Source organism: Megascapheus bottae, chromosome 1, assembly GCF_031878675.1.
Source record: "Megascapheus bottae isolate mThoBot1 chromosome 1, mThoBot2.hap1, whole genome shotgun sequence".
NCBI lineage: Eukaryota > Metazoa > Chordata > Mammalia > Rodentia > Geomyidae > Megascapheus > Megascapheus bottae.
This window is the reverse complement of record NC_143509.1, coordinates 23,804,540-23,827,422: the sequence shown is the minus strand read 5'-3', so window position 1 is coordinate 23,827,422 and position 22,883 is coordinate 23,804,540. Positions and strand designations below refer to the sequence as shown.

Sequence of the window (22,883 nt, the reverse complement as noted above, 5' to 3'; positions counted from 1 at the left end):
CTGCATTTATTTTCCACTCCCGCTTCTTCCCTTCTTGAGACCCAGGGAACTTCCAGGTGTTACATTCATATGGTAAATCTCAGGTCATTTAAACAGAATAAGGCCAGAAAACAATAAGACAATAAAGCCATTGTCTGATGCAAATCAAGGTACAGTTTGATTCCACTCTGGCTCCCAACAGTGCTCTACCACTTGAACCACAGTTCTGCTTTTGGCTTTCTTGGTGATTAGTTGGTGTTAATAGTCTCATAGATGTCTTTGCTTGGGTTGGCTTCAAACCACCGTCTTTATATCTTGTCTCCTGAGTAGCTAAGATTACAGGTGTGAGCTACTGGTACTTGCTTTCAAACAGGAGTTTGTAATCTGGGTGTTTGGATGGTCTTCTGGTAGTCCAATCTGTTGTATGCAAACTTTGTACATGTATATATATGTACATTCTATCTCCTTGCCCTTTCCCCCAGTACTAACTCTGAACTCAGGACCTTGTACTTGTTAGATGTTCGACTTCCTTTTTGTCAGTCCTTCTTTCTTCCCTTCCTTCCTTTCTTTTTTTCTCTTAGTCATGGTGCTTGAACTCGGGGCCTGGGCGCTGCACCTGAGCTCTTCTGCTCAAGGCCAGCACTCTACCACTCTGAGCCACAGCATCACTTCCAGTTTTCTGGTGGTTAATTAGAGATAAGAGACCTTTCGTGCCCAGGCTGGCTTTGAACAATGAGTAGCTGGGATTACAGGGTGAGCCATTAGTGCCCGGCTTCTCTTCTTTCTTTCTCTCCTTCATGTCCTACTTCCCTCCTTTTCCCCACTTCCTCCTCCCACTTCCTACTCTTCCTTCCTTTCAGTTTCTTTGTTTCCTTTCTCTCTTCCTTTTAAGGTGACATCTTGTTACATAGTCCAGGCTGAACTTGAACTCTGGCCCCTCTTATCCTCTTGAATGTTAGTATTTCAAACAGGTACCATTGTGCATGGATTACATTACACTTGTAAAACAGAGTTTCTATAGTTTTTTTTATCACTTTCCTAAAGGACTAACCCCTCCCTCCTCAAATCCTAAGAATTAATAATAAACATAGAATACCAAGAATACTAAGATTTGACCATTTTAAACATAACAGCGACACCACAATTCTAGAAATTAAAAGTATTCCATAACAAAATTTAATATTAGTCAAAATTTTTAAATGAAGTAAACTGGGTTATGGCTAATCTGGTGCCATCATATCACAATCAAGTTGGGAGACAAGACACTTCTATCTGCTCAATCTGATTTGGAAACTTCAGCTCTTATTCTGTTTCAATTCCTAGAAAAGCAAAGATGCTATAAAACCAGAAGTGCCACTTTAATGTAGTAAAAAAACCAGATGAGGTTTTTCTCGTTCAGCTGAACAAACAAGGGACAACTATTAGTTGGCTATGTTCACAATTCAAAATATCTTCCATTTTTGCTATGAAGGGTCACCTTTTGATAAACCTCAAAACATATAATAAATACAAATAAACAGTAAATGGTTAATAATCTCATAAACTATGCAAATTAACTTCCTCTATATGACTTTCACAGAATTACATTAAAAAAAATTTTTTTTTGGTTGATTGTGGGGCTTGAACTCTGGGCTGGCATGCTGTCTCAGAGCTCTTCAACTCAAGGCTACCGCCATACCACTTGTGTCACAGTGCCTCTACTGGTTTTCTGGTTGTTAATTGAAGCTAAGAGTCTCATGGACTTTAGTGCCCAGGCTCTTGCTGGCTTTGAACCATGACCCACAGATCCCAGCCTCCTGAGTTAGCTATGATTATAGGTGTGAGCCACTGTGCCCAGCTAAAAAATTCTTTATATACTATTTACAACTACTACACATAAAAAGTCATGCAGCAATGAAAAAAGGAGTACACTAAAAAAAGAGTAAACTAAAAACTTACCTGGCATGTTCTTCAGGAAGTTTTCTTTGTCGTTGCATATGAAACATTAGATCTCCTCCATTTACATATTCTATAACAAAGAATAATCTAAAACGGAGAAAACACATGAAACCAAAATTTATAATTATGTAAAACTTTGCATTTTAAAAACTACAGAAGTCATTCAAATCTAAAAAGCATTCTCAGCCGGGAGTTTGGCCTAGCAGTAGAGTGCTTGCCTAGTATGCACAAAGACCCAGGTTCGATTCCTCAGTACCACATACATAGAAAAAAGATGGAAGTGGTGTTGTGACTCAAGTGGTAGAGCACTAGCCTTGAGAAAAAGTCCAAGGACAATGCTCAGGCCCTGAGTTCAAGCCCCGCGATTGGCAAAATAAATAAAGCATTCTCTATATTGTGATCTATGTAGAAAGATGGCAATAATTCAGTGAAAAACAAAAGCTATCTAGAGTACAAAAGAGACAAGAAAGTAAACAAGCACAGTAATACTTCAGAATTATACTTCTAAAGTAGATTCCTCCAGAGCCACCCACTCTCTCCAGCTGTGTATATGCAACATCACTCCTTTTCAGCTGTTACTTAAACAACTTAGGGTTTAGCTGGGCACCGATGGCTCACACCTGTAATCCTAGCTACTCAGGAGGCTGAGATCTGAGAACTGTGGTTCAAAGCTAGCCCAGGCATGAAATTGACACTCTCATCTCCAACTAACTACTGTGGGTCAAAGTGGTAGAGTGATGGTCTTGAGCTGAAGAGCTCAGTGACAGGACCCAGGCCCAGAGCTCAAGTCCCCAGATTTACAAAAAAGAAAAGAAAAGAAAAAAAGTTAGGGTTTTCTTCCTGTACTGGAAGAAACGTTAGTGCATAAAATTAGAATCCCCAGAATCTTCAAAGAATGTGGTTTCTACTGTCATCACTATGACCTGAATATTTCTTTTCTGTTCCTTTCTTTTCCTTTTTCCAGTTCCTATTACTGATCCAAAGCTAAGTTGCTACCACTGATTACAGTACTGAGAAGCAGGAAGTTAGTTAGAATCAGAATGCTTTTGTATCTGTCTTCATGACTTCTATTTCAGAAATTACAGAAGACAGGTTCTCATTTCATAATGTTTCAAAATGTATGAAACCCATTGTTTTCTTTTTTACCTGCTTTCAGTCTGAAAGCAAGAATGTAGACCAACAAGAAAAGGATGATTGGACGCCTGCTCAAAAACATGCTTCTCTGTCTGCACCCAATCAATATCCTATTTCAAAACACAAAAGAAATCCAGGTTAAACTAAAATGAATCATCAAAATGAACAATAAGTTTATTCTTAAGCAAGTCAATTATCAAATAGAATCTTCTTAGGCTAAACGTCAAAACCACTGGCAATAACAGAACAATGAGATAGTATAGAGAAAATTACTACTAGTAAATTCAGTCTGGAAAACTTTTACAAATCTTGAATACTTTCCCTCATAAAAATACAATTTGATTACTTTTTAAAATAGAATACTCAATTAGGTATAGTGGCGCAAGCCAAAAATCCTACCTTCTTGGGAGGTAGAAATGGGGGATGTGGGTAGTATTAGGCTAGTCTGGACAAAAAAGTTACTGAGACTCTGTGTCAAACAATGGCTGCGTGCAGTGGCATGTACTGGTCATCCAGTCACACAAAGAAGCACAGGAGAAGGACTATATCCCAAATAGGCCTGGGCAACAGCAAATTCTACCTCAAAAGTACCAACAAAGGGGGTGGGAATGTGGCAGAGTGCTTGCTTAGCATGCACAAAGACCCAGGTTTGATTCCTTGTTACCATATACATAGAAAAAGCTGGAAATGGTGTTGTGGCTCAAGTGGTAGAGCTCCTGCCTTAAGGAAATCCAAGGACAGTGCCCAGGCCCTGAGTTCAAGCACCAGGACTGACAAAAAAAAATGTAGCGGGGCACAGTGGCTCACACCTGTAATCCTAGCTACTCAAGAGGCTGAGATCTGAGGATCGCCGTTTAAAGCCAGCCCAGGAACTAAAGTCCATGAGACACTTATTTCCAATTAACCATTAGAAAACCAGAAGAAGTGCTGTGGCTCAAGGGTAAGACAGTAACCTTGAGCTGAAGAGCTCAGGGACAGTGCCCAGGCCCTGAGTTCAAGCCCCACCACCGACAGAAAAAAAAAAGAAAGTAACCAGCAAAAAAGGGGTTAGGGGCATGGATCAGTGACAGCACCAGCCTTGAGTAAAAAGAGCCATGCAAGAGTGTGAGGCCCTATGTTCAAGCCCCAGTTACTGGTACCAAAGAAAGGAAAAAAAAAAAAAAAGATTAAATCAAATCTAGAAAGCCACATTTAATAAATCTAGCCCTGCAAAAGTAATGTTATAAATATCCAAATGGGCCCTAACAGGAAAATGGTTTCTATCCTTGAAATTAATTCAATAGTCTTGTTTTGTGATATTGTGGATCAAACCAAAGGCTTTGCACACACTAAGAGTTTAACAGCCAAACAGTAGTAAACCAGTACTGTGCTTACCTCGTCATCATTGACAAGCTCTTTTTTCACAACTTTCATTGCATAAATACGATCTGTTTTTTTTAATCGAACCAACAATACTTTGGCATAACTTCCTCTCCCTATTACGCGAAGCAAATCAAAATCCTGAAGACCTAAGCTGGATGAAGCTTTGCCACTTTCCCTGGTGTTCATTGCCTGTGGAGAACATTTACATCAAGTTATACATGGATGGTTTTGCACAGTGTTTTATAATTTGAACACCATATGTTTTCTATTTCTAAATACTCCAGATATCTAATATAATCGCATTTTAAAGTATGAAAAAATACATAAAATTGAAATAAAATCATCAAAACTACAAAAGCGAATTCTAGTATAACAATACTTTATCTTCTCAATTCTTCTAACATTCTAAACCATATAATTTCCAAAGATGAGCTTTTAAGTTAAGAAAGGTGGTAACAAGAATATCCAAGAAATTGAAATCTGAGGAATGATGAAGGATATCTTAAAAAGGCCCTGACAAGTTCTAGGTCTGAGAGCAACACAGATGTATAAACAAAAGAAAACACTGACTTTCAAGACTGGGAGACTGGAGGTCCTGCTGATAGAGAAAATGAAGTCTATGGATAGGATAACACAGTGGTTGTGGGTAACAGATTAGTTTTCATCCTGAATACAGCATTTTAAGAAAAAGTAAGCCCAGCAGGTACTGGTGGCTCCTGGTTGAAATCTTAGCTGATCAGGAGACTAAGATTTGAGGATTGTAGTACAAAATTCAGCACGAGCAGGAAAATCCATGAGACTCTTAACTCCAATTAATGATAGAAAAAGCTGGAAGTGGAGATATGGCTTAGGTGATAAGAGTGCTAGCCTTGAGCATAAAAGCTCAGGGACAATGAGAAACTAGGAAGAAAGAGTTAAAAGTGTGCTATGGTCACTACATTTTCTGCAAAATGATAAAACTATTACTAGTAAATTGTACTAAATTTTAATAAGGATGACAGCTATAACCCTAAATAAACTAGTAAAAAGAATGGCAAGTTTTTGTGTACATGTTTTTTTTCTTTACCAGTCCTGAGGCTTGAACTCAGAGCCTTAGCACTTGTCTTTGGGCTTTCCTCAAGGTTAGAGCTCTATCACCTGAGCCATAGCACCATTTCCAGTCTTTTCTATGTATGTGGTACCAAGGAATCAAACCCCGGTCTTTATGCATGCTAGGTAAGAACTGTACCACTAGGCCAAACTCCCAGCCCACAAGTAAGTTTGTTTTGTGGGTCATGGAGTTTGAACTGGCCTGGGCACTGTCCCTGAGCTCTTCAGCTACCCTTGAGCCACAGCCCCACTTCTCGTTTTCTAGAGGTTAATTGAAGATAAGAATCTCAGGTCCTTTTGTGCTCCAGGCTGGCTTTGAACCTTGATTCTCAGATCTCAGCCTCCTGAGTAGCTAGGATTACAGGCGTAAGCCACCACGCCCAACTACAAGCAAGTATTTTAAGAGAAATTATATGTTGCCACTATGCATTCAACAGGCTGGATGAAATTAAAGAGACTACTGAAAGTGTTGACAAGGGAGTGGAGCAATGGTACTCATACCTTGCTGATGAAAGTATAAACCGATATAAACAGAAAACTGCTATTACCTCTTAAGCTAAATGTACATATGAACTAACTATCCCACTACTAGTTTAATACTTAGCAGAAATTGTGTGTTTGTGTATTTGTGTATGTATGTGTGTATGTGTGTGTTTCTGTGTGTACGTATGAAAAATCACATAAGAGCCTATCATGGTATCCCCCCCCCCAAATCAACAGGACAAATAAACTGTTAATTGTGAAACTAAATGAAATGCTATTATGTGAAACATGGTTGATTTACCTATGAAAAGTTTTTTTTTTTTTTTTTTGCCAGTCCTGGGCTTGAGCTCAGGGCCTGAGCACTGTCCTTGGACTTTCTCAAGGCTAGAGCTCTACCACTTGAGCCTCAGCACCACTTCTGGCTTTTTTCTATGTATGTGGTACCAAGGAATCGAACCTGGGTCTTCATGCATGCTAGGCAAGCACTTTAACCACTAGGCCAAACTCCCGGCCCCTACCTATGAAAAGTTTTAAGTGCAAGAAGCCGCATATGGGGCCAGGAATTTAGCCTAGTGGTAGAGTGCTTGCCTAGCATGCACGAAGACCACGGTTCGATTCCTTGGTACCACATACACAGAAAAAAGCTGGAAGTGGTGTTGAGGCTCAAGTGATAGAGCTCTAGCCTTGAGAAATAAGCCATATATAAATATATGTTTTATAGGAGTCTGTTCACATAAAGTGTGGATACCAGGGGGGAAAAAAGGGGGGCAGGCATGGTAGCTCACGCCTGTAATCCTAGTTACTCAGAAGGGTAAGATCTGAGGATCACAGTTCAAAGTCAGCCCGAACACTAAAGTGCCTAAAGTCCTTAAAGTCCGTGAAACTTTTATCTCCAATTAACTGCCAAAAAATCAGAAGTGGCACTGTGGCTCAAGGGGTTGGGCTGAAGAGCTCAGGGACAGCACCCAGGCCCAGAGTTCATGCTCCATGACCAACAAAAGAAAGAGAGAGAGAGAGAGAGAGAGAGAGAGAGAGAGAGAGGGAGAGAGAGAGAGAGAGAAGGGGGGGAGAGAGGGAGAGAAGAAAAGAGAAAAGGGAGAGGGGTGGGGGGAGTCCATCTGTGGTATTGATCAGCAATGTCAGAAGGAAGAAAGATATTGACTGGGAAAAGGCACAATATGGGCCTCTGTAATGTCAATAGATCCTACTTCCCAATTCTAGTAGTCATTGCATAGTATTCACTTTGTAGAAACTATCTAGCTAAATATTCATGACCTGTATATTCTTCTAAGTGTATTTCCCTTAATTTAAAACATACTAAAATTCCTAAAGGCAGCCTCGTACCTGTGGCTCACACCTATAATCCTAGCTATTCAGGAGGCTGAGATCTAAAGATCATGGTTAGAAGCAAACCTGGGCAGGTAAGTCTATGAGACTCTTATCTCCAATAAACTTCCAAAAAAGGCAGAAGTGGAGCTGTGGCTCAAGTGGTAGATCTACTAGCTTTGAGCACAAAAACACAGGGATAGTGCCCAGGCCCTCAGTTCAGTACCCAGGCCCTCAGTTCAATCCCCAGGACTGGCACATACACAAAGTCCTAAAGGCAGAGGCATTTTGGTAAACATCTAAACCAAAACAATTGTAACAGTATTAACAGTAGTAATAGTAGTAGTAGTAATAGTAATGGCAATAAGAATGTCAAGAAGAAACAAAAAACTATAAAGAAACACCAAAAAGCAAATAAAAGATAATGTTAGAAACTCATAGTGCCAGACAGGATTCACTCTAAATTAGGAGTCATTTCCCTTTGTCTGACTTACTCACAATAGGGATGATTCGGTTATGGCTGCAGGATGAATTATAAATGTTAACCTTGCCAGTGTGGTGGCTCATGCCTGTAATCCTAGCTACTCAGGAGGCTGAGATCTGAGGATCAAGGTTCAAAGCCAGACCAGGCAGGAAAGACCATAAGAATCTTATCTCCAATTAACCACTAGAAAACTGGGAAGTAGTTCTGTAGTTCAAGGGTTAGGGCAGTAGCCTTGAGCTGAAGAGCTCAGGGATAATGACCAGGCCCAGAGACTAAGACCCAACACAGACAAATAATAATAATAATAATAATAATAATAATAATAATAAGTAAATAAATAAGTAAATGTTAACCTTGGCAATGTAAAAATAAACATGCAACTATAAGAAAAATAGAAGAGACCGGGAGTTTGGCCTAGTGGTTAAAGTGCTTGCCTAGCATGCACGAAGACCCGGGTTCGATTCCTTGGTACCACATATATAGAAAAAGCCTGAAGTGGTGCTGAGGCTCAAGTGGTAGAGCTCTAGAGCCTTGAGAAAATCCAAGGACAGTGCTCAGGCCCTAAGCTCAAGCCCAGGACTGGCAAAAAAAAAAAAAAAAAGAAAAATAGAACAGGGCCGGGTACAGTGACTCATGTCTGTAATCCTAGCTACTCAAGAAGCTGAGATCTGAGGACTGCAATTCAAAGCCAGCCCAGGCACTAAAGAACCTAAAGAATGTGAGACTCTTATCTGCAATTAATCACTAGGAAAGGGAAAGTGGGACTGTGGCTCAAGGGGTAGCGTGGTAGCCTTGAGCTGAAGAACTCAGGGACAATGCCCAGGCTGAATTCAAGCCCCATGACCTACCAAAAAAAAAAAAAAAAAAAAAGGAAAAAAAAGAAAAAGAAAAATCAAAGGATAGGAACAGATAAAGCAAATACTGACTGACAGGGCTAGGAGTGGTACAGTGCCTGGTTAGCATGCAAAAAGCACTGGGTTCAATTCCTCAATACCATGTATACAGAAAAAGCCAGAGGAGGTGCTATGGCTCAAGTGGCAGAGCACTATTCTTGAGAAAGCTCAAGGATAGTGCCCAGGCCCTAAGTTCAAGCTCCTGGACTGGGGAAAAAAGAAAAATACCGACTCATCCAGTATGGGGATAAATACCTGTAATCAGGGGACTGAGACAAGATGATCATGAGTTCTAGGCCAGCCTACGAACCTTTGTCTTTAAAAAATAAAAATTACTAAATATGATTAAGAAACTATGATATGAGATAGGTGGTCAAGTATTATATTATAAAATATTACAAAAATAAAACAGATGGATAGGCTATAAGATATGCTATGTATTGATAATTATTTTAGCTGGGTATTTCATACAGGTACTTTATTATTCTACATACTTTTTATTTTTCAGATTGTTCATACTAACAAGTTGGGTTTTTAGAGAGGTAGTCAAGAGAAAAGCAAGGGCCCGGGAGTTTGGCCTAGCGGTTAAAGTGCTTGACTAGCATGCACAAAGACCCGGGTTCGATTCCTCGGTATCCCACATACACAACCAAGCCGGAAGTGGCAGAGACGAGACACAACCAAACCGGAAAAGTGGCAGAGACAAGACTGCGACGGCGACAGAGAGCGAAAGAAGCGAGCTGAGCTGAAGTGAACAGAGCCCAACCGAGTGGTGGCCGGAGCGAGCAGGACCGGAGCGTGCGGGAGCGAGCCGAGCCAGAGCCAGCGAGGCCGGAGCGAGCGGGGCCAGAGCGAGAAGGGGCCAGAGCGAGCAGAGCCAGGAGCAAGCGAGAGCTGGCCGGGCCGGAGCGAGCGGGGCCAGGAGCAGGGCCGGGCCGGAGCGAGCGGGGCCAGGAGCGTGCGGGAGCGACCCGGGCCGGAGCGAGCGGGGCTGGAGCGAGCGGGGCTGGAGCGAGCGGGGCCTGAGCTAGAAAGGGGGCCTAGCCGGGCCGCCGGAGCGAGCAGGGCCGGAGCGAGCGGGGCCAGGAGCGTGCGGGAGCGACCCGGGCCGGAGCGAGCGGGGCTGGAGCGAGCGGGGCCTGAGCTAGAAAGGGGGCCTAGCCGGGCCGGAGCGAGCCGGGCCGCCGGAGCGAGCAGGGCCGGAGCGAGCAGGGCCGGAGCGAGCGGGGCCAGAAAGAGAAAGGGGCCAAAAAAAAAAAAAAAAAAAAGCAAAACCTAGTGCACCCAACAAACACTTGAAAGAAAAAGGAAGAATGGGCAGGGAAACACTATTGACAGAACTAGACCAGGGAAAAGGTGGTTACCAAGAAGTCAAACTAGAGCAAAGGGCAACACACAAAACAATGTTTTAAGGTATTATAAATTTTATAGAGCTGTATAAAAAAGAAACTAAGATACTTATATATACTCCAGATAAGTAATTAGTCCACAAAATGGAAAGATTTATATTTTAAACAATATTACGAAGTATTCTAAATATTTTAACTATATTTTAGATTATGCTATCTAAAATGAAAATAAGTTTTCCCACTAATTTAAATTAGAGCTAAACTCTAGACACATTAAAATTATTCCTGTATTTAATTATGATCTAAAAATATTTAAGCATGTCAATGTGTCACATTGTTAAATGGTTGTGTCTAGTTAACACATGAGTGACAGTGTACACTAAAACAAACTATCTTACCTCTTTTTCTTCACCAACTTGGTCCAAACTCTCATGACTGGAAGGATTATATGGAATTACTAAGAAATCCCAATGCCAAACATTAAAAACAAAGGAATGGGGGAGAAAAACATCATCCATTAGTGAGTTTGACATATATTTTTTCTTGTGCTGATATTTTTGTTCTAGTTTTCAGTATTTAAAACTAAGTACCTGGCCCAGGAGCATAGCCTAGTGGTAAAATGATTCCTCACTACCTTGTACACAAAAAAAAAGCCAGAAGTGGTGCTGTGGCTCAAGTGGTAGAGCTCAAACCTTGAGCTGAAGAGCTCAGGGACAGGGCACAGGCCCAGAGTTCAAGTCCCATGACCAACATACACATACACACATACACACAGTACTTGTCCTACTAATAACAATTTACATAGAAATGTTAGATCTTAATCGTGACTGAAGGTAAAGAAAATAAACATTACTTTAGTATCCACGTTATTTTTGTTTTGTTTTGTATTTGTTCCAGTCCTGGTGCTTGAACTCAGGGCCAGGCATTATCTCTGAACTTCTTTGGCTCAAGGCTAGTACTCTACCACTTGAGCCACAGCTCCACTTCCTGCTTGTTCTGTTTATGTGGTCCTGAGAAATTGAATCCAGGGCTTCATGAATCCTAGGCAAGTACTCTACCACTAAGCCACATTCCCAGCCTTTTCTTTTTTAAAGCTCAAGGCTAGCAATCTACTACTTCAGCAACAGCTCCACTTCCTTTTTTTTTCCTGCCAGTCCTGGGCTTGAACTCAGGGCCTGGGCCCTGTCTTGGGCTTGCCTCAAGGCTAGAGTTCTACCACTTGAGCCACAACACCACTTTTGGCTTTTTCTACGTATATGGTAAAGAGGAATCAAACCCAGGTCTTCGTGCATGCTAGGCAATCACCCTACCACTAAACCAAACTCCCAGCTCCTCCACTTCCTCTTTTTCCATTTTTTTCCTGCCCAGTCTGGCTTCAAACTGTGATCGTCAGATCTAAGCCTACTGAATAGCTAAGATTATAGGCATGAGCTATCTTTTAATAAATACTTCTGCTGTTTCACAAACATTGTTCTTCATTACAAATTGAACAATTCCTTTTATAAGGTTGATTCTTTAAACCCTGTTTATTTAGAATAACAGGCATAAGATGGAGGGTCTGAAATTTTTACTCCCCACCCTCATGGAACTCTAAATGACTAAAAATTGACAGCATATGGCTCTACTCTAAAAAGCTACATGGGAGTGAAAAAGAGCCTGCATTCCAGAGCTTTGGGCTTTTCAAACTTCTTCCATTATCAGGAGACTATATTTCGTCCCCTTTCTTTTTTTGTTCTTGGCAGTCCTGGGCTTGAGCTCAGGGCCTGAGCACTGTCTTTGGTTCTCAAGGACAGAGCTCTACCACTTGAGCCTCAGCGCCACTTTCAGCTTTTTTCTATGTATGTGGTACCAAGGAATTGAACCCTGGTCTTTGTGCATGCTAGGCAAGCACTCTACCACTAGGCCAAAATCCTGACCCTTATCCCCTTTCTTAAATCACATGGATCAAGAAACTGGCTAAGTTTCCCAATATATGCTCAAGGTTTTGCTTCTATTAATTTTTTTTTTTTACAAGGTTACTGGGAATTAATGGTGGTGGGGATGGGATGAGGTGACTGGGACAGACCTGAAAATGAAAACTAGTTTGTTTTCATTCTAAGTGTTAGAGAATGATTTCACTTTGGGTTAAAACAAACAAAAACTTATACATACTAAAATATCAACACTAGTAGTACTACTGTCCAGTCATTATTCTTCCCATTGTTCCCATATGTTCTAAAACACAATTATTTGACACAAATGGTACTGAGTAGTCATTAATGCCAGGAGTACTCAGCAGTCAAGGTTTGAAACCCAAGTCTACGTTGTTAAACCCAGTTTATTCTCTTTTCCATAATTCTTTCCATCCAACTATTTCCTCTACATTTGATAGTCAATGTAATTATACTCAGTGGGAATCTATAAATTTTAAGACACAACAACAAAATGCTGCCAATCTACTTTTGAATTGTTATAGGTTTTATACCAGATCACACTAAAATCAAATATTCTTGCCCCACCAAATCACCGACTACCTTTGTTCTGATCTGTTCCTTTGCCAGCCGCTCCTATTAATTTTTAACTTATATACATTCATATGCTTAGAATATCCTATAGAGAGCCCAGCACAGTGGCTCACGTCTGTAATCCTAGCTACTCAGGAGGCTGAGATCTGAGGATCACGGTTCAAAGCCAGCCGGGGAACTAAAGTCCATAAGACTCTTTACCTCCAATTAACCACTAGAAAACCAGAAGTGGCACTGTGGCTCCAGGGGTAGAGTGGTAGCCTTGAGCTGAAGAGCTCAGGGACAATGCCCAGGTTCAGATGTAGGGTGGAAGCCTTGAGCTAAAGAGCTCAGGGCAGTGCCCAGGCCTAGAGTTCAAGCCCCAGGACCAAAAAAAATTCCTATACAGTATTTTTGTTATCTTTTACATGATTTCTACTTCTAATAATAAGGTTGTGAAAAAAAAGTTACTTGAACATAGTTAATGCCCCAAAATCAGCTTTGAATTTTTTCATTGTACAAAGGAGCTAGGTTTGCTTAAGTCAAAAGGATCTAAAAAAAAGAAGGTATGTGAACTAAACAAAAATTGTTTAATATTTTCACTAATTTGCCACAAAATATGCTTAACTACTTTTATTAGAGAAGAGTATGTTTTTGAACTTAGGTAACAGAGCCTCCTAAAAGTCACTCTGTTATTGAATAATGGCTGGTGCATTCCTGCTGGGATCTTACCTGTCTGTGCATGGTCTGAGTGCATGGATGACTGCTCCATTGGCATCATTGGTTCCTATGAACATTTACAAAGACACAATGACTTAGTGCATTCTTTTAAACTCTCAGTACCTCTACAAATCTGGAAACAACAGTATTTTAATAGGACATAGCACATTAAAGTTTAAATTTCAAAACACATAACTTAGATGACTCATACCTTATTTTTTTTTAATTTTATTTCGCAAAGTTACACAATAATGTTATGAATGAGGTTATATTAGTCACATTTTACAGAAAGGAAACACAAAATCAACTTCAAATCACCAATTAGAAATCAAAATAAAACTCCTATGTATTATGTTTCTCTTCTATATTACCTGTGTCTCCTTCACTATAGGTCTCTAGTGTATGAGTTCCTTACTGAGCTTTAGAGATAAACCCCATGATATTTATAAACCCTTGAAACCATATGTAATATTTCGGAGATTTCTCATTTTTTTAAAAATGTTCTTGGTTGGGCACAGTGGCTCACACCTGTAATCCTAGCTACTCAGGAGACTGAGATCTGAGGATCATGGTTCAAAGCTAGACCGGGCATTAAAGTATGTAAGCCTCTTACCTCCAATTAACCACCAGAAAACCAGAAATGGCACTGTGGCTCAAAGGGTAGGGTGGTAGCCTTGAGCTGAAGAGCTCAGGGACAACACCCAGGCCCATAGTTCAAGTTCCACAACTGACAAGAAAAAAAAAATGTTCTCAAAGGTGTCAGTGGGCCAAAAATGGAAGATCTCAGGAATAATGCTTATCTATACCAAAACCATTAACTCATTAACTTGACCTCCAAGATCATCCAATACCAGTTAGAAAAAGTAAACTTAAGGAAGAACATCCCCATTATTTATATATCCTATCCTAAATTGCCAATGAATCATTAATTCTGACCCTCTTTTCTGCTAACTGTATGAACACAGAAATTTTCCTAGCATCTAAGAATATTCAAGAATATCCATAGAAACCTCAGTAAATTATGTTTGCAAGGTTTAGCCTTTTGTTTTTCCTTAAGATTCGATTTTTAGCTATGAACCTATTCTTAAATTAAAGAGTTACATACCTAATATTAATAACAAAGAACCACCAGGAATAGCTAATTTCACAAATGTTCAAAGAAGATATGAATAATCATTTTAGAGGACAATTTAGAAAGATGTGTCCTGATCTTTCAAAAATATTTCCGGTCTAACATTTCTACTCCTGGATCCCTAAGAATAAGATTTATCAGAAGGTAGGACAATTTTAGAAAACTCAAATATTCAATGAAGGGAACTGGTTAAATAAATTATGGTAGAGACATATAACAAACTATTCTGCTACAATGATGATACAGACAGATGTAAAAAGTTAAGTTGTAGTGCTCAGTGAGAATAATGACGTAGAAAAGAATGTACTCCCAAGACTGGTGAAAGTACTGGTAGAGTGGTAGAGTGCTCGCCTAGCATACAGGAAGCCCTGGGTTTGATTCCTCAGTACTGCATACACAGAAAAAGCCAGAAGTGATGCTGTGGCTCAGAAAGCCCAAAGATAGTGCTCAGGCCCTGAGTTCAAGCCCCAGGACTGACCAAAAACAAAACAAAAATCAACAAACAACAACAATACCAAAAAACAAACAAACAAAAAACCCAAACAGGAGATACAGCTAGGTGCTGGTAGCTCACCCCTGTAATCCTAGCTACTCAGGAGGCTGAGATCTAAGAATCACAGTTCAAAGCCAGCACAGGTTCAAAAGTCCATGAGACTTATCTCCAGCTAACCAATAGAAAACCCAAGTGTCTTTGGTGCTCAAAGTGATAGAGTGTAAGCCTTGAGCTGAAGAGTTCAGGGACAGTGCCCAGACCCATGTGAACACCCTACCACTGACAAAAAAAAAAAGACGGAGATATACTCTAACACATGTGCCTTTGTAGTCACAACCACAACTCACAAAAAATAAAGTAAAATAAAAACCTAATCCAACATCTCCATCTACATATTAAGGAAAAAGCATATTGCTAGTGGTAGAGTGCCTGTCTCACGTGCATGAAGACCGGGTTTAATACCTCGGTAGGACACACAGAAAAAGCCGAAGTGATGCTGTGGGCTCAAGTGGTGGAGTTCTAGCCTTGAGAAAGCCCAAGGACAGTGCTCAGGTCCTGAATTCAAGCCCCAAGACACTCTCACTCTCTCTCTCTCTGTCTCTCTCTCTCTCTCTGTCTCTCTCTCTCTCTGTCTCTCTCTCTCACACACACTTCATATTGCTCAACATGTTATGTAAAGAGCAAAATTTTGTAACACTTAACAAAGAAACCATTGTTTCCTCTACAATAAAATCATAAGGATAAAAAAAGAAGGCAGTAAGAAGAAGGAACCAGGAAATTAAAAATATATCTAAGAGACTTCAATCAACAAAGAACAAAGAATAGAGTTGTTTATGGGGCAATGGAAATGTTGACTAATATCTGAACGAGTATTCAATGTAAAAATTTGTATTGTAGTTGTATTTCAGATTCTATCCTTTAGAGGTATATACACTGAAATATGTTTCAAAATTAATACCAGATGAGAAGCTATGTGGGATTACAGCTGATAGCAAGACTGGTCATGTGTTAAAACTGCGAGGCATGGATGCTTGGTAAATGGAGGTTTATCACACTGTCCTACCCACTCTCTCATGTAAAAATTTAAAATGTTAATTAACATAAATTATCCAGATGTCCTACAATGAAAGAATGGGTTAAAAATGGAATTTTGCTCACTTATCAGAAAAAAAATATATCAACTACAGGGAAATGGATGGCCCTGAAAACATTATATAAAGCAACTGAAGCTCAGAAAGATTAACTGGACATGTTTTCCCTCATACATGAAATTGGATCTAAAATATAAACATATATGAAAACATAGAGAGGGTTATATTCATGTATATACAAACAAACTGACTAAAGGATGGTGTGTGCTCAGGGGAGGAGTCCAATGATGTAACTCCTCTGAAATAAGCAACAGTTTTAATAAAATGAATACCAGGAAGCTGAAACATGTTTTGTCAAGCAGTGGAGAAGGAAAACAGACAAATGATAAAGGAAGACTGGACAAATACAGTCACAATATTCAATGTGCATTTGCGAAAATGTAACTGGGAGATATGGATGGGACAGGGACAGACAGGAGAGAATGATGGAAGTGGTAACATGGATCGATAATGCACTGTACTCAAATCTGACTTGCTGTACAACTAATTAAAAAATAAAATAACCAGAAAATAAAAAGGACACTGTGTCTTACCGGGGGCAGAGAATGCCGCCCACATTCGATTGTAACCAGCTTGTGGCACTTCTTATGAACCAGTAGTTTGCAGTTGATGCACTTGTACCCCTGGCGTCCAAGCCCCCATATCCGATCTGTGCAAATGGCACAGTGAGCACGCTGGGAAGAATAATGCACAAGTATTTTATTAATGAAAAATGACTGTAACCATTTCCTAGCAGTTTTCACATAAAATAATAAAAATAAGTGATTTCTTCTCCAGCTCAATTGTCCTCATGATATCCATTGCCAGACCATGGCAAAATAAGACAAAACTAACCTAGGTAGTGGCTCATGCCTGAAAGCCTGATTCAGAAGGCTGAGACCTGAGGATTCTGATTTGAACACAGCCCTGGGTCTTTCCCTGAAAGACTCTTTATCTCCAACTACTCTTATCTTAACTACTCAAAAGCTAGGAGTGGTGTTGTGGCTCAAAGAGATAGAGCACTGGCCTCCAGCAAAAGAGCTCAGGGGACAGTGCCCAGATTGACTTCAAGCCACAAACCAAAAAAGAAAACAAGACAAAACTTCCTCATACATAATTTTCTAAATGCTAGGAAGGACAGAGAATGGCTGTCTTGAAGAAACAGTGAAATTTGCAACCATGTTGCATTCTACTGTCAAACTCAAATTTTCTCCTTCACAAAAAGTTCACAGTAAGGAGAACTGAAAAAGTGATTCGACTTGAAAACCATATGGCCATCTACAAGTACTTAGAAGTCAAACCAAAGCTCTGCTTCTCCATAGAGCAATAGGACTACATTTTTCAAAGCCTTTTTAAATAAGGTGGTCATCTTTATTCCCATTAATGAAGTAAGGACATGACATTACCAAAAATGAAGGCCATGATTTCTAGGTCTGGAAAAGGTAAGCCCATGTACTTCTGGAGACAGCTGCCTACTTTCAAAGCCTGACCCAGCCACTTGCTAGCTAAATCATCTCTGACAACTTACTTAACTGCCTTTTATTTCATTTCCCTCATCTATAATATAGTATATTTCACAGGGTTGTAAGGAATAAGTGAGTGAGTATAAATCAAGCTTTTGGAAAACTGCCTGATACATAATAAAAGTTATGATGTTATTATTATTGCCAAACAGTGAAAATTAAATTGCATGATTAGTTTGTAAAACAAAACTACTTTGCCAATTGTCCGGCTTCTTTCACTTACATTTCAAATCTAGTTTTCTATCTAGATATCAATGGCTCATGCCTGTAATTCTAGTTTCTCAGGAGAATCAGATTCAGATGTTCACAGATTAAAGTCATTCTGAGCAGAAAAGTGCCTGGTACTCGTCCAATGTCCAAAACAGCCTATAAAATGCTGGGCTGGAGGTATAGTTCACTGGTAGAGCAGAGCTGTGCAGGAAAGTCACACACACTAAAAAAAAATACATTTTCCTAGAGCTGAGGTAACCATGTAACTAATGACTTAATCTGAAGCATTTTTTAAGAGGGAAAGGGGCCCACGAGCATAGCCTAGAGGTAGAGTGCTCACCTCACATGCTCTAGGTTCAATTCCTAGGTACCACATACTCAGAAAAAGCTGGTAGTGGCATTCTGGCTCAAGTGGCAGAGCAGTAGCCTTGAACAAAAGTGTCAAAGGACCGTGTCCAGGCCATGAGTTCAAGCCCCAGTACTGGCCAAAAAAAAAAAAAAGGAGTGAAAGGAAAACAAAACAAGGTGTGAGTGGCTCACATCTCTAATCCAAGTCTTGTAATTCAGAAGGCTTGGATCTGGGGGATTATAGTTTGAGGGCAGCCCAGACAGAAAGGTTATCTAGATTCCATCTCCAAATACCCAACAAAAAGTAGACCTGAGGGGTGACACTGTCCAAAAAGAAATGTACTCATTACCTGACTTACAAAACTGTAAACCAATTAAAAAGTTTTAAAAAGCAGGCCTAGAAGCATAACTCAAACAGAGCACCAGCCTAGCAAGTATAACATGCTATATTCAAACCCCTCTCCCACCCTTTAGAGAGAGAGAGAGAGAGAGAGAGAGAGAGAGAGAGAGAGAGAGAGAGAGAGAGAGAGAGAGAGAGAGAGGGGAAGGAAGGAAGGGAGGGAGGAATAAAACCGGCTAGGAGTATAGTTCAGTGGTGAGAGTTAAAGTTAAACTGATGGTAAACATATAGTATACTATCCTAGACAGATAAACTGGGAATGTAAAGCCTCAGTATTTATTTTAAAAGGGAATAATAACGTTTACTAATTTTTCCTCATAGCAGAAAGGAAAAAAAATAGATGTCTCAAATTATAAGTATTCAACAAACTAAGTTTACCCGGTTGAAGCGTTTGGCTTGAAAAGTGTGGCCATTTGCACAGTAAAGCTTTCTCCAGCGGCGTGCACCCCTACGGTAGATGGATTCTGAATGTTAAAAAAAAAACAGGAAAAAAAGCAAGCGTAAGTCATTCAATTAATTACAGGTTTTGGGTTTTTTTTCATGATAGTTACTGAAAAACTGAAACATTCTTCAAGGATAAAAACAAAGATGAGGAAACATAAATGAGTAACTCCTATTGCTATTCTTTTAACAAAGTTTTCCCTGTCTGGTGCTGATGGCTTACACCTATAATCCTAGCTACTCATCTCAGGATGCTCAGATCTGAGGATCATGGTTCAAAGCCAGACTAGGCAGGAAAGTAGGAAAGTCCATGAGACTGTCATCTCCCACTAAACACCAAAAAGCTGGAAGAGGAACTGTGACTCAAATAGTAGAGTGCAAGGGGCAGCTCCCAGGCCCTGAATTCAAGCTATAAGACTGGCACAAAAAACAACAACAAAAAATTTCCTAAATATTTTTATTTAAAAGAACTTTTAAGCCCATAGAGGAGTTGAAAGAATACTAGTACAGTTAGTTAAATTTCACCAATTATTGTTTAGACATACTTCTTTCCTCTCTATAAAATCATACATTCCTTTTTTTCAAAATCATTTAGAAGGCAGAGATGTCACAAAGCTTAAGTACTCTTAAATAGTAGTTATCAAATTTTCTCATATCCTAATGCAGTAATATTTATTTACTGGGGGAAGATAATGTCAAAATATTTCACTGATAGGCATAAAAATGAGAGGTTTAGAAATTGCATTGTATCTGGGAAGTAGCTCACAGATTTGAATGAGACAGGACTCTGGAATCAAGAAAATGGGCTACAATGGCCAATCTCAAAGTTCTGGCTCTGGACAAAAAGAAGAATCCTATTTCCCCCACAGTTCTGTGAAGCTAGCCTACATGGCTTTAACCATCTGTCATCTGTCACTAACTAAACATTACTAGTTGATCAAATAGGCATCCATCACTATTGCCTCAGTCATCTTCTTTTTTTTTTTGCCAGTCCCGGACTTGAACTCAGGGCCTGAGCACTGTCCTTGGTCCTCAAGGCTAGCACTCTACCACTTGAATCACAGTACCATTTCTGGCTTTTTCTATGTATGTGGTACCAAGGAATTGAACCTGGGACTTCATGCATACCAGGCAAGCACTCTACACCTAGACCAAACTCCTGGCCCCGCCTCAGTCTTCTTATTCTTCATATTTCTTCATCTTTCTATATGGTACATCACACCCATTTAACCCTGTATACAAACATCCACTATTCTTTAATTTTCCCCTCTTCCACAGTATTGAGACACAAAATTAAAAGTTGTGGCCTTGAATTTTCATTTAATTTGAAGTAGAACTATTGTTTCTTCTAAAGTCATAGAGATGTGTAGAAATCAAATATGAGAATGAATTCCTAATGCCCACAATTAATAAATTATACCATACATCAAAAGCAGCAAGTTATTATCAAACATAAAGTACATATTTAAATTACATAAGAACAAAGGGTAATTTGGCTCCTGCAGTCAAATCTCACTCATAATAACCAACTGGCCTGGGGGTGTAGCATACCACTTGCCTAGCATGGGCAAGACCTTGGGTTAGAGCCCTTGCACAGCAAACATGAAACATAGGCAAACTTAAAAAAAAAGAAAGAAATCATAACCACCAACTCAGACATTCAAAGAAAGTTCTTTAGCAATTTCTAAGGATTATTGTTGAACTGTGTAAATGTCACATCAATCATTTATTGTCAAGTGGTATAACAAAAATAAATGTAAAAAAAAGGAAGTCTGTTCTGTAGGTATTTGCATGCAAATGTGTACATACAGAGGGAGCAAACAGGGATAACGTTAACTACCCAGAAAAGGATACATGCAAAGCTCTGTTTTCAATGTAGTTTCAAGTTTTCCATAAATCTGAAAACTTTCCAAATTAAAAAACATGAGGGGCTGGGAGTTTGGCCTAGTGGTAGAATGCTTGCCTAGCATGCACGAAGACCTAGGTTTGATTCTTCAGTGTCACATACATAGAAAAAGCCAGAAAGGGTGCCATGGTTCAAGTGGCAGAGTGCTAGCATTGAGAAAGTCCAAGGACAGGGCTCAGGCCCTGAGGTTCAAGTCCCAGGACTAGCCAAAAAAAAGTCACATGACTTAAAACTTCTATTATTTGGCAAAAGTAGAATTCAGGCACACACCATACTGTAAAACAAGCTAAAAAAAAGGAAGAGAGGTAATCAAATGAATTCTGTTTCTGGTATCTTTTCACTAGGCCAGAGCCTAACTTTTTACAGGGTAGAGAGTAGGTATCACTCACTATCTTCTCCTGGGCAAGGCATTCCAGGACGTTCTGGAACACAAGGAAATACTGGAAAAAAAAAAAAAAACTCAAATTAATTAACAACATATTAAAAGCCTATGTACTAATGCAGTCATTCTACTCAACATACACTACGTAAAAACTGAACTATGCAACTGTGGGCAGTCAGGAAGGGAAAAGCAAAGGAAGGGTGACACTGTCCAAGATGCACTGTACTGATCACATGATTCTGACTTACAGAATCATAACTCCCGAATAATAACTTGGTTAAGAAGCGCTTGTCCTTCTATCTGGCAAATATCATGTAACCCTTTTACTAATTACAATAAAAAAAAATGTACTCTTTACCTTGAAAAAAAAAGAAGCGCTTGTCTTATACTGACTTAAAACTGACCCTATTTCCACACAGACTTTCTTTTCACTTGAGACATGTACTTAGCTATGTCAATGTATCTGTGGAGGGGATCTATTTTACCAAGGGTAAACAAAGGGAAGTTTTTATGAAGACTATTATCTCTTTAAACAATGCATTAGAAGCTCAAAATACAAAATCTAGTCCTTTGTTACTATTTAATAATTTTGTCTTATCCTAAAAGATGTTTTCTTAAATCCTTGATGTCTTGCCTTTGCTATGATGCAGAACTAAATCACAAAAATGTATATACATGTAGAATATAAATCTTAAGAGTTCTTACAAGATGTATGTTAAATTTAGGGTAGATTAATAGCAGAAACAGTACCAAAAATCCAAAAAATTAACTTTATATTAGGATCTATAAATTTATAAACACAGCAAGTCAACCCATTTTTTTTTTTCTTTGCCAGTCTTGGGCTTGGGCTCAGGGCCTGAGCACTGTCCTTGGACTTTCTCAAGGCTAGAGCTCTACCCCTTGAGCCTCAGCACCACTTCCGGCTTTTTTCTATGTATGTGGTACCGAGGAATCGAACCTGGGTATTTGTGCATGCTAGGCAAGCACTCTACCACTAGGCCAAACTCCCGGCCCCCCATTTTTTATAATAAGAATAAAGGACAGTTTATGAACATCTAGTTAATTATTTTGTCTTCTGTGACATACTAAAGGACACTGTTTATATGAGCAGAATATAGGAAACATAATTTCTCATGGTATATATTGTTAAAAGCTAAAGCACACATTCTTAACACTCAAGAAAATAGATCCAGGATATAGTATAAAAGTTAAATTTGACTACTAATGTCCATCAATCGTTTGTCTTTCCTTGTCACTATTTTGTTTTCAGTGCTCAGGATCCAATCTAGTCTTGCACATGCTAAGCAACCACTCTACTACTGAGCAACCAGTCCTTGTTTTCTTTACAGACAAGGTCTTGCTATGTAGCCCAGACTGGCCTGGAATGCTTTTATCTGCCTGCCTCCTGCCTACTGAGTGTGTGGATTATAGATGCACACTATCATACATGGCTGATCAATCGTTTCTCTAGCAATTTGTTGCAATATACTAGAAAAAGGTAACTTTTAAAGCTATATTTAGATCACAAACTTTCTTAAACTTGATGTGAAACAATAGATCACATGTCAATATTCAAAAAGACAATTCTAGCAACTCAGGAAGCTTAGAAGACAGCAGTCTGAAGCCAGCCCTGGCAGAATAGTCATGAGACTCTGCCTAGCTAGCTAAATGCCAGGCC

At 39.5% G+C, this 22,883-nt stretch overlaps 1 protein-coding gene across 1 annotated transcript in view; it reads right to left on the bottom strand.

Moving 5' to 3' along the window:
* The window catches only part of Prkci (protein kinase C iota), a 66,393-nt gene that overhangs the window by 19,885 nt on the left and 23,625 nt on the right, over positions 1-22,883 (bottom strand). Inside the window, exons 4-11 of the mRNA XM_090338698.1 lie at positions 21,213-21,263; positions 18,855-18,940; positions 16,550-16,690; positions 13,253-13,307; positions 10,436-10,494; positions 4,426-4,602; positions 3,064-3,161; positions 1,918-2,004 (exon numbers count right to left, since the gene is read on the bottom strand). Coding sequence (XP_090194824.1) covers positions 1,918-2,004; positions 3,064-3,161; positions 4,426-4,602; positions 10,436-10,494; positions 13,253-13,307; positions 16,550-16,690; positions 18,855-18,940; positions 21,213-21,263 — 754 coding nt within the window. The remainder of the gene's footprint in view (positions 1-1,917; positions 2,005-3,063; positions 3,162-4,425; positions 4,603-10,435; positions 10,495-13,252; positions 13,308-16,549; positions 16,691-18,854; positions 18,941-21,212; positions 21,264-22,883) is intronic.